The sequence below is a fragment of the Engystomops pustulosus genome, chromosome 9 (assembly GCF_040894005.1).
Source record: "Engystomops pustulosus chromosome 9, aEngPut4.maternal, whole genome shotgun sequence".
In the NCBI taxonomy this organism is placed as follows: Eukaryota; Metazoa; Chordata; class Amphibia; order Anura; family Leptodactylidae; genus Engystomops; species Engystomops pustulosus.
The window spans coordinates 92,651,428-92,670,103 of record NC_092419.1 but is presented as its reverse complement, the minus strand read 5'-3'; the positions used below and the strand labels follow the sequence as shown (position 1 = coordinate 92,670,103).

The window sequence follows — 18,676 nt, the reverse complement described above, 5'->3', positions numbered from 1 at the left end:
GCAGGCAGTACAGTAGTCTGTACAGTAGTGTAGAGGACCTGTGATACCCTATAATAGGGAGCAATAGCAACATGTGACATGTTGTACAATGCGATATGCTTTTATATTTGAGCCAGGAAGATAATAAGGGTTTGATATTGAAGATCGGTACAACAGTTCTAAAATATTGATAATATGTGCTTGAACCTTTTTTTAATTACATGATCTAGAACTATATGCTATGAATGTGTTTTAGTTTCACCCATTCAATTGACATACTGTTTATAGATAATTTGTTTGAAAAAATTGGAGACACACACTTCTTGTCTGTACTTCATGTATAGTCAACAGGGAGTTGCATACAGATAGTATATGTCATAGTTTATGGACCCTTTTACCTGGATAGATTTTCTGAATCCTTTTTGACCATTTTTGAGTGGTTAAAAATCCAACCACTGGAAGTCTGAGCCCCTTATATCTACCAGACCCCTGATTTATATAAACAGCCGGGCTCAGTGCGTGCAGTCAGTGGATCAATATATCCTTGAAAACAGCCAATGCCTTTGGTAATATATAAAAATCTTTGAGTCCTAATCAATATCTTCTTCTCGGTCTGTAGGGAGTCCTCCCCGTCGCTATTTCCTCTCTAGTCACATCACTCACTAATCTAATGTGGAAGATGTAAGAAGAGCAAAAAGAAACCTCTCTCATGTATTTTCCAGCTCACAACATTTGGTGAGGGCTTGTGACATTTGCCACACTTGGATTTCAAAGCCGTCTTTGTAAAGTCCAAACATTCGATGGATATTACTATTCAGAGGAATTCATCAACGTGCTAAGACTACGGGATAGCGCTTACAATATTGTCACTGTCTTACTATTTTGGCAAACTAAGTAGGGATAAACTTTAGGATAATAATATCAAAGGAGTCCACACTGACCCCCTGCAGCGCCACATCTGTCCACTGGCTGTATCTGGTATTACTGCTCACCCAGTAATATATGGATTACCATATATACTCGAGTATAAGCCTAGTTTTTCAGCACAAACAAATGTGCTGAAAACCCAAACTCGGCTTATACTCGAGTAAAAAGAATATAGGTTTTACCAGGTTTTTGTGGTAAAATTAGGGGCCTCGGCTTATACTTGGGTTGGCTTATACTCGAGTACATACAGTATTTTATTCATCTTGCACTTATATACATAGAAATTTGCACCAATATTGCCATTAATCCTCTGGGAATGGTAAATAATTAATGTTATAGGGGAATCGATTCCCAAAAATGTTATTGGTCAGTGTCCAAAGTTGCTTACTGGATATTTGCTTGGATTGCCTAATATCCCTGCATCAATGGACTCCACAGGGAATGAGCTAGACAGTAACTTCCATTGTGTATTTGTCAGACACTGTAATAACTCAGAGCCGTATTGATCCAATAATGGAAGTCGAGTTCACTTACCTGAAGGATATCTCCATAAATACTGGAAGTTTAATCAGCACTAGACAATGACCTTTATGGCTTTTCCACTACCTTGATTGTTACGATGACTTTGCTACTTTTTAGTTTATTGATGAAGACATAAAACAGCTTTGAAATTATCGAAGCATCAGAATAATGGAGAAAGGGTCAATGAGGCATAACATCTTAAAGGGAGTGTTCCTTCTCCCAACTCCCTCAGAACCAAATCCAGCAATATAAAGTGCGCTCTCTGAGAGGGTTGACCATTTTTGAATAAATCTCTTCTATTAGACATGTCTCTGCATTTACATCTACCTGTGTCTTTGCCTCTGTTGTTAGATTCAGCTTTTCCCTGTTCTCACCATGCAGCCGTATACATATATACACAGCTACCATCTTTTTGACTTCTCTAGGCTGTCCTTGTGGCATCACCCACTGAATCTTTCTCCTCACAGTCCCTCAAGACTGACAAATACAGGGATATTGTGCATGACAAGTCACAATCCCCTGCTACTGCTCCTCCTATTCTATAGAAAAGTAAGTAGCAGGAATGCTGAATCTCTTGATGAAAAGTCAGTAATTACGGTACCCACAAGGCAGTAAAGGCATGCGGCCAACTTATGTAAAAGAGTTACCAAACCCTTTAAACTTTTTTTAAGCACAATGTTATATGTACTTGTGGGTGAGTATGGAGGTGGAAGACTCCCTTTAAGCCTCCATACCCCAATCAATGACAGTAATCATCCACATGTTTGTATACAGAAAAGTAATCAGTGAGGATGGGCTTAACCTTGCTACTGATATTACTGGGTAGTTGGTCCACATCTGGACCTGCTGGAAGTACCCAAGTTAGATGTGGATAAACCTGAATTACATGGGTCGATGGGTTGTGGGATACTTTTTATAGGCAGCAATGGCTTTTCTTGTAGTAGAAGTTGTCAAAACGGATGTTACCCATTAGAGATATCAGTGGCAGGAAATAATGTCCACAAACCTCCAATCACTTGTTGGCTAAACACTTATTCAAGTGAGAGCAATTCCTCCTGATTCACTCATACACAGGTATACTTGGCTTGGATGAGTTTGCATGCATTCTCAGTTGGAATACTTTGGTAGAGTCAAGAATCTATATACATTATGGGGCTTATTTACAAAGGGGGCGTGGCCACACTTTCGTTGGATTTTCCGTCGTTCTCGGGATTTCCGCGGCTGTGACAGGTATTTAACTGGGGATTGTGTAGCACGTGATTGGATTGTGGTGCGGCTGTGCTGGCTTTCATGCAACAGAAATCGGGAGGCGTGCCGTCGGACGTTCTGACTGATTCAGACTGAGCGCGGGATTTAACTTTCAGATTGTGTCACAAGATCAAGCACTTACATGCACCAGGAAGAAGAAGGTGAACACTGGAGGACCTGTGCGGGGAAGCGACACATGCAGGATATCGGGCGCACGATCGTAGTTAATCGCGGCAGAATGCATTATGGTTGGACAATGCACTTTCGGGGAATGCGTCAGGACAGGTAAGTAAATGTGCCCCTATATGTTAGACCTGTGAAATTGGCAGGTTCTGCCTTTGAAAATCCAATGTGAACAGGTGTCCATTACTTATAGAAGTCTCTGTAATATACAGTCGCAGTTGTGTATTATACTGGGAGGTAATGTTCTCAAAGAACATTAAATATATGGTGGGGCCAATCACCTGAATTTTCGTCTATAAAGAAGTTGGTCTTCTAAAAGATGGTCATTGGGAGAGGTTTCAGAGATTTCCTTACATTCAGTAGGTCTAGAAAGAACTACATAATGGGAAACTCCAAATAGCTTCAACTAAACATTAGGCCCCGTGGTTTAACTAAAACAAGTGACTGTAGTGTTCACGTCCTGGCTCAGTGTTTAGAAGATGAATTGAGGGAAGCCTTAGGGAGTTTTCATAGAAAATAGAAATTTCTCAGTTGCTTGGGATAAAGCGACCATCCCACCGCTCAGGCATTTTCCCATGACTTCCTACGATAGGGATATAATTAGCTGGTAAAAATATACATAATTTATTTTCCACAGACAACGCCTGGAGCTGCTATTGATTAGCATCTTCCACTTGAGTCTACCTAAACGCGAGATCTCTGAACATTTCCCACAATAGGCAAACGTACCAAGGCTATTTGAGGTTATACCGTAGGATATTTAGGGGTTATCTATGCTAATAGGATCCAAGTATTATTGATAATAAGGTTGCTCTCCCAGGTATTGAAGGAGGTTGTAGGACCAACTCATGCATAGCCTAAGACAGTGGTGGCAAACCTGTGGCACGGGTGCCAGAGGCGGCACTCAGAGCCCTTTCTGTGGGCACCCGGGCCATCGCCCCAGCACACCAGACAGGACTCGAAGAATCTTCCTGCAGTTCTAAGCAACTTAAAAGATGCTGCTTTCAGTCATATTTTGATACTTATTTCGCTACTTGGGACTGTAGGAAGAGGGAGAATGAGTAGACAGGACCGAATTATCTTTGGAGGACCTCCTGCTGGCCCCACGATTCACTGTGTACAGAGGGAAACTGGAAAGAAGCTAAAATCATGCAAATTTTCCATATTTCTACTGTGTTGATGTCCTCAGGAGGCCAATCTGATTGAAATTTGTTGAAGAACAGGGAGAAATAAGTTACTGCTTTTGGCACCTCACGGGGGTTTGGGTTGCTTTTTGGGCACTTGGTCACTAAAAGGTTCGCCATCACTGGCCTGTGACTATCTCTACACAGCTAAAAGACATCAGGTCAAGCATGTCTAATGGCATAAAAATATACTAGACACCTCTCTTTCTCTTTCTTGTAAGGTTCCACAATACATCCTGAACATTGTCGTGATGAGAACATCTCCATGCACACTGGCAACAGTGAAGAATCTTTTTTCTATTGTTTTAAGGGCAACTTCAATAGACTGTGTACACACAGTAGGCCAGGGTTCATTAAACCCTTTGGTGGGAGGTATCCCTGTTCGTAGGGATTTCACTGTAAACAGATGCTATTCTATGGTTGCTTGGCAATGTCTTCATTACATCCAAGACTCTCAACTCAGGTTGCCGACTTTTCCTTCTTTCCTAGACAAGTCTTGTGAAGAACAAAGGTCATTGAGGTCCTGTCTGTGACGGCAGCTCTTTACGATTTACATAGACTTCACAAACAAGACTATAATGGCCTAATTTCTCACAGTCTGTGAAGGAAAACTGAATTTATTGAGACACCTGTTTGTTCAGAAAGGAGATATGTAGAGGTTCCCATGTATTCAAGGAAGCACATCTTGCAAGAATCTTTCTTGGCACATCTAAAAACTTATCAACACAAAAACCAGAGAACCTGTCAGGGACATTTGGTGACACTAAACTACCCAAAGGTTGTAATTGACCGCTATGTGTGTCCCAGGAAAAATCATTAACTAGAAATATGTTCATTTATACCCCTGCCACAGGGATTTTAGGGACACAAATCATGTCTCCTATAACCTCACAGCTTGCCTATCGTTCCTCCTTTGGACCTTTGCCTGTTTCCAGGATATGATAATAGTAGGATCAAGACCTAGAACCATCACAGAAAATGTCATTAACGTTGTTGCATCTGATGATTAGATTTTCTTGATAACTTATCATGTACTAACCTACAGTTAAATTCTTAAACCACTCTACATTTTAAGGACCTTCAAAGGTCCTGGAAGGTCTTTTGTATACATGTGTGTTGAGAGCCAGCACACATGTATGACAGTTTCTGTGCTAGAGGTCCCTTTAAATCAATATCAAACTTAGCTTAGCTTGAGTGACCATGGGCCCCTTAGAAGTTTTGGGCCCTGGGTTGCTGACCCAGCTGCCCATGTTGTAATCCAGTACTGAGCGCATGTTGCAGTGCCTAGTAACCTGGAACATTTGTCCAGGGTCAGACTACCATTAAAGGCATACATTTTTGTTTGAAATTGTTCTCAACATGTGGGACACTTCTTGCTCCTTCAAGGCTGTTGCTCCTTTGTTATGGCATGAGGAATGATAGATAGACTACCCCTGTTCATGGTCTCCTTAGCAGTTCCATAGGATGTCTTTAAGTAGCACTAGTCCTTGTACACATAGGGATAATGATATGATACCTTAAATAGCTCAGGAGCCTGTTTCTTCATTTTCTCCATTTTCCATTCATTTTCACATGGATTGAGTGACGACGGTGGAGCAGTACAGGAACACTTGCAATCTGACCCCGAGCTGACTGTTTCCACTGTATAATAATCCTCCACACGCATATTACCATCTTTGATACGGGCACAGGCTTCTTTACTTAAGGGTCTCATGATACATTTACAGCGACAATCCGAGCCTTCGGAAATCATGCGCACATGGTCTGTATCACCAAAAACCTAAGAAACAAACATATTATAAATTAATTCATAACAATACTAGATAATAGGAGTAGTAGTTAAGATATTATCCATAACATGAGTTTCATATGAAAAGCAGAATGAGCATAGGCAAAGACATATAGCAGCATAAACACATACAGTGGGATATGTCATTTTGCTCCTCCCCTCCCCCCTGAAAGTGGGAAGAGAAGTGATTGGCAGCAGCTAGTGATTGGCAGTTACATCAATGGGGATCTCCCTACAATCATTGGAGGACAGGGGTGGATGCAATGCATTGCATCTGTCACCCAAAGGCTCCAAATTTATTCTTCAAACGAGTTGCAAAATTAATAGAAAATATAGTTCAGACATTGACAAATCCAACCTAACTCTACCAGTCCTGGTGTATACAATTTCAGTATCCCCCGATTACGACCGTAAATCTTCTGACTTAGGGTCGGGCAGGACAGATTCTTCTCATTAATATCTTCTCTTGTCTGCTCGCTGCAGTCTCTTTCTGCATCTGCCCCTCCCCCTTCATTCCAAGACGAGCTCACACACAAACACTTCCTGCCGGCAAGCAGTAGTGTGAGGAGACTAAATCTACAAGCTACAGATAAGATAAGCTCCATACAGCAGAGGAAGGAGTTATAGCAGAGCTGACAGTGTTTGTTATAGCTTAGAGATAAAGTGTGTCATTGTGTGTTTTAACCGTTTTATGGATCTCATCTTCTGATCTGTCTTGTCTCTCTTTTTCTATGCGTCAGATACTAGTAGAAGGTTCAGAAGCTAAATAAAAGCAGATAAACCCTGTACCCTGATAATCTAAGCACATTGTCAGCACACAGCATCTCATATCACAGAAGTATCATGAAGTGTCTGCTCAGCTAGTCCCCCCGCTCACACTTTATGGATATTTGATGTGACAGAGCAAGAAAAAGCATCAAATATTTGAGATTCCTAAATATACTCAGGATAACAAAATAACACATTCTCTAATTTACTTATATTAACAAAAATTCAGCATTTCACGGATACAATTTTGGTTGCCCCTGGATTTGACCGCAAATTTTCTGGCTTAGGGTTGGGCAGGGCAGGGCAGATTCTTCACATGAATTACTTCTTCTGTCTGCTCACTACAGTGTCTCAGTGCATCAGCCCCTCCCCCTGCATTCCAAGATGAGCTCACACACAGACACTTCCTACCGGCAAGCAGCAGTGTGCAGAGACTTACTCTACCAGCTACAGATAAGATAAGATCTTTATACTAGGGGAGGGAGGCATATAGCAGAGCAGACTTTGTGTGTGTTATAGGTGAGTTAGCAGAGCTGAGACTGTCATTGTGTTTTTACATGCATCTCATGGATCTCATCGCTTATCTCTGATCTTTCTGATCTTTCTTTTTTTTATGTGTCAGATACTAGTAGACTGTTCAGAAGCTAAATAAAAGTGAAGATAAACCCTGTACCCTGATAATCTAAGCACATTGTAAGCACACAGCATCTCATAGCATGGAGGAATCATGACGTGTCTGCTTAGAGAATCGCTGCCCACACTCTGGAATCTTACACTGACCATCACTGAGTGATATGAGCTATAACAGCAATAAAACAGAACAAAATTGTAAAGTAAGGGGTTAAAAATTATTCAGCAGAGAATTTTAGATTAAACCAGTTCATAAAAGGAGGAGGGAGAAGAAAAGAGCCTGATAAGTGGAGAAAGAAGATACGATATATTATAGAGTTTCTGGTATTTTCTTGTACTACTAATGTGTGTAAAGTTTGTTGCAAAATTTGTGACCCCTTAAAATAAGTAAATCTTATTTCCTGTATTATCCTATTTCCCATTATGCAAATTTAAGGTCAGACTGTTCAGTGTTCATTAACCTTATAGAGAACGCTTTGCCAATCGTAATTGTGTATGAATTATGTCACTACAGTCATTTACTCATACTTTGCTACCAATTAGTACAGAGCATGAAGCCGACTGTCAGCTGCATTCATGATGAAGAACAGACAAGTAATGAGTCTAAGATTGCGGCTAAGCCTGACAATGGCATTATTTGTATTGTGCCAACTTACTGCACAATTCTAAACTTGTTCGTCATTTAGACAAAATCATTTATCAATGCTTCATTTTTCATCAGAGAAACCATTGGGGTGTCAGGTTTATTCCGCTCTATTTGGCTCTGATGATGGACATTTTTACACGTTCAGTATTCATAAACACCAACAATCAAAATAGGTTATATGTAATATCCGTGCCGGCATCGTCTTCTGTCCACAGAATGCATTAGTCGGGGTTCTAACTGGCAGACTTCTAAATACTCCCCTCTTAAAAGTATACATATTTGTATACTCACACATGAGTTAAAATTACATGCAGTATATACACACCATATATACATACATACAGCATAAACACACATACATATAGTACCATATACACCCATGCAGCATATAAAAATCACATATACACACCCATACTGAAATATATATTATATATATGTGTTTTATATATATATATATATATGTGTTTTATATATATATATATATATATATATATATAAATATATTTTACACCAATTAAAATATCCCTGTTGGTCGCACTAAAGCACAGCACACACAGACATACATTTACACACTCAGCTCTGCATCATCCATCCACACACACACTCAGCCCTGCATCATCCATCCACACACTGATCTCTGCATCATCCATCCATATACACGGTCAGCCCTGCATCATCCATCCACATACACACTCAGCTCTGCATCACCCATCCACACACACACTCATCTCTGCATCACCCATCCACATAAACACTCAGCTCTGCATCACCCATCCACACACACACTCAGCTCTGCATCATCCATCCACATACACACTCAGCTCTGCATCATCCATCCACATACACACTCAGCTCAGCTATACACACTCAGCTCAGCTATACACACACACACACACAGAACCACACACACACTTCCCCCATTCCCCTTCTTCTTACCCTGTCCCAGTGCAGCATGAGACAGCATGAGACCCAGTGAGTCCCAGTGCAGTGGTGATGTAAGAAGCATGTGATCAGTCACATGATGCTGAAATCACTGCAGGTCCTATGCCTGTAGGAAGAGAGCAGTATGGAGGCTCCTCTCTGGGAGATCGGGTGCAGCTCTTTATCAGGGCATCACCGATCTCCATTACAGCGGTCAGGAGGGTCTGGCAGTGCTGTATCCTCCTGACCTCCGGTCTATAAGACGCAGGCACTTTTTAGCAAGATTTTTTCTTGCTAAAAAGTGCGCCTTACAGTCCAGGAAATGCGGTATGTACGCTCTGTACTCCCCACGTATAAAATTTGTGTTGCATACGGTTGTGCACCATATGCTACCATATATATGTGTAGTGTCCAGGGATTTCGGGGTTGAATAATCTAGCAACATCATTTGCCAACTCCCCGTATTTTATATGGAATTGATACGGTGACATATGTGCACATGCTTTTAAAACATGGGCTAAAGCAGTGAAATATATGACTGAAAAAAAACATACTTTAGTGTGAAAGGGTCCTAAGGCCTAATGCACACGACAGGTCTTATCCAACACGGACATACAGCTGGGTGCAGGAGAGAGGAGGGGTGAGCTCTCCTCCCGCCTCCCCTCTCCATAGAAAGACTTGTGGCAGAGGCCGTAATATAGCAAAATATAGGACATATCCTATATTTTTCTATGCTGGGTCATGGCAGCCTGCGCTCACTACACCGGTGCCATAGACGTCCACCATAAGTTCGTGAGTATGAGGCCTAAATGTGATTTTCACCCATTTGGAAGATTCCTATTGAATGACCAGAAGCTCAGATCTTTGGCTAAGTTCACACCACTGCCAATGCAATATGTAGGAGTCATTCCAGGGAACTGCAGCTGCTCATGGTTCATGGAAAATGATACATAGCTGTAATAGATCACGGAACAATTAGATATATATGATTACAGTTCTTTGCTGTAAAATATTACAATTACAGAGAAAGGAGCCAGAACTCAGCTATTACTAGCAGATGTTTACTCCATAAAATCCTTGGTGGTAATCGCTTACACATCATCTTCATTTAAGATAATAATCCCTTGTCAAGCGTCTATTTTTTCTGTATTTTTTCTGTTTCCCAACCTGCTTTTTATCCAATTCAGAAAATACGACTCCTGACTATCTACAAAACTCATGTTTATAACTTAAAAAAAGATAACCGGGATCAAAATGTTTCCATTTAATAGATTTTTTACCTTTTTCATGTGAAATATTAAGCTGAGGATATGCCTTATAATAGTAAAGATGCCTTTTAACCCCACTTCTGCTCTTTGTTAGCTTTATAAATATCTGTTCTCAAGTTAAAAATCCCTGACTCTGATTAAATCAATCTATTTATTCAATTCTTGAATCTTGGATCTTTTAAACTACTGAAAATTGTGGGCAGAATCAAATTTAAAGGGAACCTGTCATCAGCAATTGGCCTAATAAACTACTACTAGAATATTATAAAGCGGTGTAACACCTTCTAGTTTTTATTTCTTCCATGATCCAATGTGGTGGCATCATTCATAAAATCAACTTTAAATTGAGATGTAAATTGGTTGAATTTAGTCAGGGAGGCGGAGAGTTTAACACTGAAGTCATGGCAGAAAGCTCTGAAAGCCTCCTCCTCAGTGAATGAAATCAAGCATCAGAAATCAGGAGATCTGGTTAGTGATGTCTCTGTGAAGGGTGGTTTCTGAGGAATAGAGAGCTTGACTCCAGTATTAAAATCTCCACCTTCTTGACTTTATACATTCAATTTACATCTCACTTATAAGTCCAATTTCCAGATAATGCCACCACAATGGGCTATGAAAAATGCATGATCTGGAAGGTATTCAGGTAGTGGTAGTGGTTTATTAGGTCAATTTCTGTTGACAGACTCCCTTTAAAAGCAGACATCCCTTTTAATATGAAGGAAACCATAATGATCAGCTGATCACAGCATGTTCAGCTCCTGAACTGATGATTTCTGCTACAGCGGCCACTACAGGTGAAGCGTAGTACTACATGCAATCACCTTATTAAAGGACTATCAATGCAAAAAATGTCAGTGCTTTAGAGGAAGCCTTGTGCGCCAGTCTTAATGTTTTCCTACTGGAGTATGCCAGATGGGATATACTTATAATTTCTAGCCTCTCAGTACACCTGGCACACAATCGCCCAGATAAATTCTACCCATGGTTAGAATTCGGCTATAACATGTGTCAGGGTCCTGGTGCAGGCTAAAGTACATTTAGTGGGCTGAGGGCCGCCCTGTGTGAATGGGGAGATGTTTTTATCATAATTTTGCCAACAGGGTAAAGGTTATTAAAAAAACCTGCAAACTTGAAATCTTGTATTGTTTTTAAAATGCGGCATCCTGGTCCAGATCATAATTTTTTCACGTGGACCATAGGTCTAAATACAGAAAACTCAAGTGTATTTGACCTATTTAGGTTAATGGGTCCTTGTGTAAGTCCATCAGACTGACAATAGTTTAAAGATGTGGAATTTAAAGTTCATTAAAGGGATTTTTCGGGGGAAAACACCAGTCATAACGATATGCACAGTGCGTATTACTCATTCACATTGGCATTGCATAGACTCACGGCATCACCATTATCACAGTATCGGGTGTATGACATAGCTTTTAGACTACGGAAGCAATATTCCCTGTAGTATAAGCTGGTAATGCCATCATATTCTTTTCCCAGCTGCAGCTGTCCTACCCCCTGGATGCCTCGGCACAACCCGCTCGTAGTGTTTCAATGTCAAACACGACTTTCCGACGGCAAGTTTTGACAAGTCTGAAGCATTGACAAATATTAGCTTTTAATAGGTGGCTTTTCAGTGCAAATCTGTGGTATGCTTTGTGTAATCACCATTATAATACAACATTCTTCACATCGGGGAGATTGTGTTTGCTCTCTATGAAAAACTTTTATCTCCACGCGGCAGGAATCCAGCAACACAGCAAATAGTAATGTGAAGAGTAATGATCCAAAGGAGCCATTATATTAATTGTTAAAAAAAATTCCTTCATATTCCCCAAGGTGTGTCAGTAAGGAGGTGAGGAGAGGTAGCAGGCCCTGGCTCTGGCTTATTCTGAATGCCCTAGTGCAGTGGTGGCGAATAGAGATGAGCGAGTATACTCGTCCGAGCTTGATGCTCGTCGAGTATTAAGGTACTCGAAACGGCTCGTTGCTCGGACGAGTATTTCCCCTGCTCGAGATCGAGCATTTAATTAAAAAAACACAGTGAAGAACAATGAAGAATAGAATAAAAACAGTGAACACAGGATCATTTAAGTGAAAAAGACAGTGAAGAACACAGTGAAGAATAGATTACAGATGTTCGGCACATCTGCTTACTTGTCGGAAGATACGCGCGGAACGGCAGCAGGGAGACATCAAGCAGCAGGGAGACATCAAGCAGCACAGGGAGACATCAAGCAGCAGGGAGACATCAAGCAGCACGGGGGAGACATCGGGCAGCGGGGAGACATCAGGCAGCACGGGGCAGACATCGGGCAGCACGGGGGAGACATCGGGCAGCACGGGGGAGACATCGGGCAGCACGGGGGAGACATCGGGCAGCACGGGGGAGACATCAAGCAGAACGGGGGAGACATCGGGCAGCACGGGGAGACATCGGGCAGCGCGGGGAGACATCAAGCAGCACGGGGAGACATCGGGCAGCGGGGAGACATCGGGCAGCGGGGAGACATCGGGCAGCACGGGGGAGACATCGGGCAGCACGGGGGAGACATCGGGCAGCACGGGGGAGACATCGGGCAGCACGGGGAGACATCGGGCAGCACGGGGGAGACATCGGGCAGCACGGGGGAGACATCGGGCAGCACGGGGAGACATCGGGCAGCACGGGGGAGACATCGGGCAGCACGGGGGAGACATCGGGCAGCACGGGGAGACATCGGGCAGCACGGGGAGACTTCAGTGGAAGAAGAGGAGCGATCCCGGGACAGCGTATCACCCCGACAAGTAAGCAGATGTGCCGAACATCTGCAATCTATTCTTCACTGTGTTTTTCACTGCGTTTTTCACTTAAATGATCCTGTGTTCACTGTTTTTATTCTATTCTTCACTGTTCTTCACATCTGATAACTTGTCGGGAGATAATATATGCGCGGAACAGTGAAGAATAGATTGCAGATGTTTGCATACATCTGCTAACTTATCAGAAGACATTCTTTTTCAATTAAATAACACATTTTATTCCTGAACCATGGTCCCTTTGAAAAATGCTCGGGTCTCCCATTGACTTCAATGGGGCTCGTTATTCGAGACGAGCACTCGAGCATCTGGAAAAGTTCGTCTCGAATAACGAGCACCCGAGCATTTTAGTGCTCGCTCATCTCTAGTGGCGAACCTATGGCACGGGTACCAGAGGCGGCACTCAGAGCCCTTTCTGTGGGCACCCGGGCCATCACCCCAGCACACCAGATAGGACTCAAATAATCTTCCTGCAGTTCCAAGCAACTTAAAAGATGCTGCTTTCAGTCATATATTAAAGTGATACTTCACTATTTGGGACTGTAGGAAGAGGGAGAGATGAGTAATCAGGGCTGAATTATCTTTGGAGGACCTTCTGCTGGTCCCACGATTCTATGTGTACAGAGGGACAATGGAAAGAAGCTAAAATGATGCAAATTTTCCAGCCATTTTTTCTACTGTGTTTCTGTCCTCAGGAGGCTAATATGATTGAAAGTTGTTGAACAGGAAATTTACTGCTTTAATTTTTGGTTGGCACCTCACGATAAATAAGGGGGGTTTTGGGTTGCAGTTTGGGCACTCGGCCACTAAAAGGTTCGCCATCACTGCCCTAATGGATCTGTTCTGGACAGAACATATTATGGGTGCAGATAAAATCACAACTATAGGTCTTAGGACCCAAACTACAGCAACAAAGATCCTTATGTGTTAGTTTGGGTCATTTGTTTCAGTATGGGATTAGCAGTCCTTACAGCCCTTAAGGAGACTATATTATATATTAATGATTATAATGAGCCATCAAAGAGCTGATTTATATGATACATAGGTTTATATGATCCTGAGCATATAGCAGAGTAAATCCTGATAGAACTCAATCACTAAGCAGGACTCCTAGGAGAGACAGTGAGAGTCCTGCTGACCCCGCCCACACACAGTGATTGACAGCTCTCCATGTATCAGTGTGTGTACACAGAGGTCAGTCACTCAGCAGGACTCCTAGGAGAGACAGTGAGAGTCCTGCTGACCCCGCCCACACACAGTGATTGACAGCTCTCCATATATCAGTGTGTGTACACAGAGGTCAGTCACTAAGCAGGACTCCTAGGAGAGACAGTGAGAGTCCTGCTGACCCCTCCCACACACAGTGATTGACAGCTCTCCATGTATCAGTGTGTGTACACAGAGGTCAGTCACTAAGCAGGACTCCTAGGGGAGACAGTGAGAGTCCTGCTGACCCCGCCCACACACAATGATTGACAGCTCTCCATCTATCAATGCTGTACACAGAGGTCTAGCAGGACTAGGGCAGACAGCAAGATCCCCACCTCCCCAACCCAAACACAGTGCATCAGGTTCCGTAGAAATCAAATCACTAAGCAGGACTCCTAGGAGGAGAGTCCTACCTTCTCTGCCCACACAGAGAGATTGACAACTCTCTATGTGTCAGGGTGTGTAGAAATAAGTTAACCACTAAGCACAACTCCTAGGGGAGACAGCAAGAGTCCTCACTTTCCAACCCATACACAGTGCTTAAAAACTATCTGCGCAGCAGGCTGTGTAGAAATATGTTAGTGATTAAGTAGGACTCCTAGGTAGGCTGCTGTCATCCCAGGCATCGCTGATCATTATGATGGGTGAGCGGTCCTTCATATTTTTTAGACTCATAGTTACAACATGTTAGAATTAGGATCTCACCATATATATACTTTTCCTGTATGGCTTTAACACCAATGTATACTATGCTATGTATACGATTGTCATCCGGTATGAAATTTTTCCTTGTGTTCCACAACTTGGGACAGCATCGTTTTAACTGGTTGTATTCAATTGTTATTTAATGAAAGTATTTATTATTTATTCACTAATATATTGGGCCACATTTATCACTTTTGTGCGCCTAAGTGTAGTAGTTGCGCCTAAATTCTGGCGCACTGTTATGCCAGAATTATCACAAGCTACAACCATCTGTGATAAGGTAATTTCCTGCCTCTTATTAATCACTTTACTTTAAAACAGTTTAGGCGCAATGTTAGATTCAGGCACTTACATGTGATCCTGCTACAAGCTCCTCTCTGCTTCTCCCAAAGCCCAGAATGAAGATAACACTCACAGCAGCACCCAGGTGTGTGACACCCTGCACCCAGTGACCTCCTCAGCAGTGGCTTCTCCTGGAGGGGATCCCCCAGTGCTGGTCTCCTGCTGCACCCCTGTAATTCTGCACAGTATCCCCCTCAGATACACTGGTGATACTGTGCAGAATTATATGGGGGACACTTGTAAGTAGTATCTGCAACATTCTGCAAACTTCTGCAAACTTCTCTTGCTCTTGCTGTGAGCTCAGGAGTTTGCAGAATGTTTTGTAAATAGAAGGTGATGACGTTTAATCGCAAAAATGGCGCAAAAACGGTGCGCCTGAATGAAAAGGCGCAAAAACAACAGAATAAACGAGTGATACATGTGACCCATTGTTTCTACTTAGTGCATTTTGTAGGATCTGCATCTCCCTTCTGTGGAGAAGCACAATAGGCATCATATTTGGTGAAACCAACATTATATGGTATTTATATGCACAGGGACATAGACATAGTACCATCAAGCCATCTATATAATGTTCTAAAGGGTCACATTTTCCCAGTTTTAGTTTGTTCAATATTCTATTGACTCTTTATGACGTATCAAGGGGTCTAATGGATTGTAAAATAGAATGTACAAAATAGACCCTTGTGGAAGGAAATGGATCCCATAGTTATTTCAAGATGCAATTCTCTAACACTAGACCTTTGGGACCCATTATTATGTCACAGTCTGGGTGTCGTCTCATTATTCAAATTAACACCTCATAACTTCAATATGTGTAATAATTGTACAGCATGACATCATCATATATAATGGCTCATGACATCACCGGTCAGAAGAGCCAATCACATCAAAAAGTTGCCTCGCCTAATTCTTGAAATGTATCATGTGGATCTCCTGACTGCGAGGGCTCCCAGCGACGTGTGCCACATGTCCTAGCCTTCAACTTGTCCTTCTAGGCAGTGGAATAAATAGCGGGCAGGTGTAGAATGATCAGCACGCAGCGCAGATTCTCCTACACATGTCGAGTCCTCTGATTGCACCTATAAAGGGGGTGTTGTTAGATTCCTCAGACACTTCACATGAAGGTGCAAGATAAGATCATTTACCTCCAGGCAATGCATTCAGGACTGCGATGATATTCCAAGATGTTGTGATACCCTGGCAACTGCACATAGGGGAATTTTTTGTCTTTCCTAGTAAAAGGATCCTAATAGTTATAGTTCCTCAACCCAACTGTTACTATTTAAGAGGTAGAGAAGGAAGCATAGGGATGAGTTTGGTTTCCATAAATATTAACCATCACTTCGGACCCTTTAGGCAATTGTTGAAGTATATGGCTACCCAAACAAGAACGTATAATATTACAGCCCGTGTGTCGTCAGTGCTTGAGGTCCACTCACACGCCTATGACCGCTCAAGCCACAAACACGGGTTTGGTCCAAAATATATGACTCGGCCATCTTACATATGGGGTCATGCTTAGCCATGTGTGTGAGCCTATTGAAATACATGTGGCCTTGTGTTAACTGGTGAAACTCAGAGCAAATCCAATTCCTGCCAGTGTTAGCGGCTTGGGTAGTCCTTTCTCCTGTTATTGACGTGTGAATGCACTTCACAAGCCAATGACACACAGGCCACAAAAGACTGGCCATGTGAATGAGGTTCTACATTGTGAAAATATCCCAACGAGGGTCCGCTGATTCCTTTTACTCTGGAAAGATACATGGTATGCGTACATGTGGGGAGCTTCAGCTGTCATGTGTGTAGGTGCACAGAATAGAGTTCATACCACTATTACATTCATTATTTGTGATGCTTTGTCATTCTCCTTGGACCGTATGAGTGGTTGTCTTGTTCCTACTTGAAAAGGGGAGGTGGTTGTATGATGGGAGGTGTAGTTGCAAGGCAGATCTTAGATGTCCTTATTCGACCCCAGGTTTCTGTGTCTAAATTTCTTCAGAACAAAGCAGCAGACAAGTTGAAAATCGATATGCATGATCTATGTTATTCAATATCAACTTTATAAATGCTGAATCAGTACATACAACTCATTAAAGAGCCTTCAAACATGACGTATGCGTGTGACTTGACGTGTCAAGGTTTCTGTGTCTTTGCTCTTGTATGTCGGTAAAGGGGTCAGTATGGCTCTTCTTGGCCAAGTGAGATGGCTTTTGGTAGAAGTATTTCTCCTTGAGGATATCCTCTGGTGTGAGTAGTCTTAAGACAACTATAGACCTTTATTAGCCATCGGGCAAGGACTCGTTCAGCAAAAATTCTGTCTAGCCTCCATGTACACGTACATGCTCAGTTTGGCCGCTCTCAAAACGGAGTAGGATACTACTGGACATGATGGAGGTGGAGGACATGGCTTTACCTCCTTTGGATTCATCCGGCACCGTCTGTTTTTGCTGTTATCAAACTTGAACATTGAACCATTAGGACTTCTTATATCTAGATGGCAGGTTGGTTGGTTGGGTTCACCAACCTTACTCAGACATGTACAGTATGGTCAGCTTTAATTGTAGGCAATATAAGTCTTTACCAGTAGGAAGAAGCCACAGGGTAGTGACCTTGTGAGTCAACGTCCGACTCATAATATTGCCTTGTGACATGACTAAAATTAAGAGTTTAGTTTTACGAAGATACCCTATAAATGTCATCTATTGGGCAGATTTTCCATGAAAAAATTGATGAATATTCATCAGAATGACTGTAACAGCAGCAGGTCCTTGCACCGGAGGATTTTCCTAGCCAAACCATCTGTTTGCCAGAGGTTTAAGGTTCCATGTCCTTTGCTATTGAATAACAATTATTTGTATAAGAAGTCAATTCTATAGGGCATGTGAATGGTTAGTAAACAAGGATCTGTGGGACTGCCAAGAGACATAGCCAGGTCAAGGAGGAGAAGACAAATTACCAGACATTGTCCTGGTAGCTATCACTATAATTAAGGGTACCAGGTTGGTATAGGGGTATTATACTGTATACACAAGGTCAATAAATTCACACATACTAAATGGGGCACATTTACTGTCGCAATCCAGCGGTGCCTTGTCCGACGAGGATTCGGGTCCGGCACAATTCACTAAGGTCGCGCATCCAATTTCCTGCAGCTGTCGCTGCTGAACCGAGGTCTGCCAGAATTCACCTTCTTCTTCCTGGTGCATGTGAGTGCTTGATCTTGCGACAAATTTAGTTTTTTAATTTCAGAATCCGTTGGGTTGTCTGACGGCCACCCCCGATTTCTGTTGAGTGCAAGCTGCCGCCGATGCGCCACAATCTGATTGCAACCTGGGGCAATTCAGCGCAAAATGGAAATATTCAGGAAAACCCGTCGGAATTGCGGTCCGTGGACCCTCAGTAAATGTGCCCCAATATATTATTTGAGGGTTTCTTTTTGTTTCCTGCAGAGTTTTATGTTTTACAATATCATTTAAGCTTTCTTTTCAAGTAAAATTATTGTGCATGACTTTTATTGTGGATTTTATGACTCAGGTTTCCTTCCAAAGAGTGATGG

At 42.3% G+C, this 18,676-nt stretch overlaps 1 protein-coding gene across 3 annotated transcripts in view; it reads right to left on the bottom strand.

The window, feature by feature from the left end:
* The window catches only part of OLFML2A (olfactomedin like 2A), a 57,915-nt gene that overhangs the window by 23,544 nt on the left and 15,695 nt on the right, over positions 1-18,676 (bottom strand). For all 3 annotated transcript variants that reach the window (XR_011849626.1, XM_072123208.1, XM_072123207.1), the window contains exon 2: positions 5,560-5,823. Coding sequence is in view for 2 of the 3 variants with exons in the window: in XM_072123208.1 (XP_071979309.1) it covers positions 5,560-5,823 (264 nt within the window). In the remaining variant the exon portion in view is untranslated. The remainder of the gene's footprint in view (positions 1-5,559; positions 5,824-18,676) is intronic.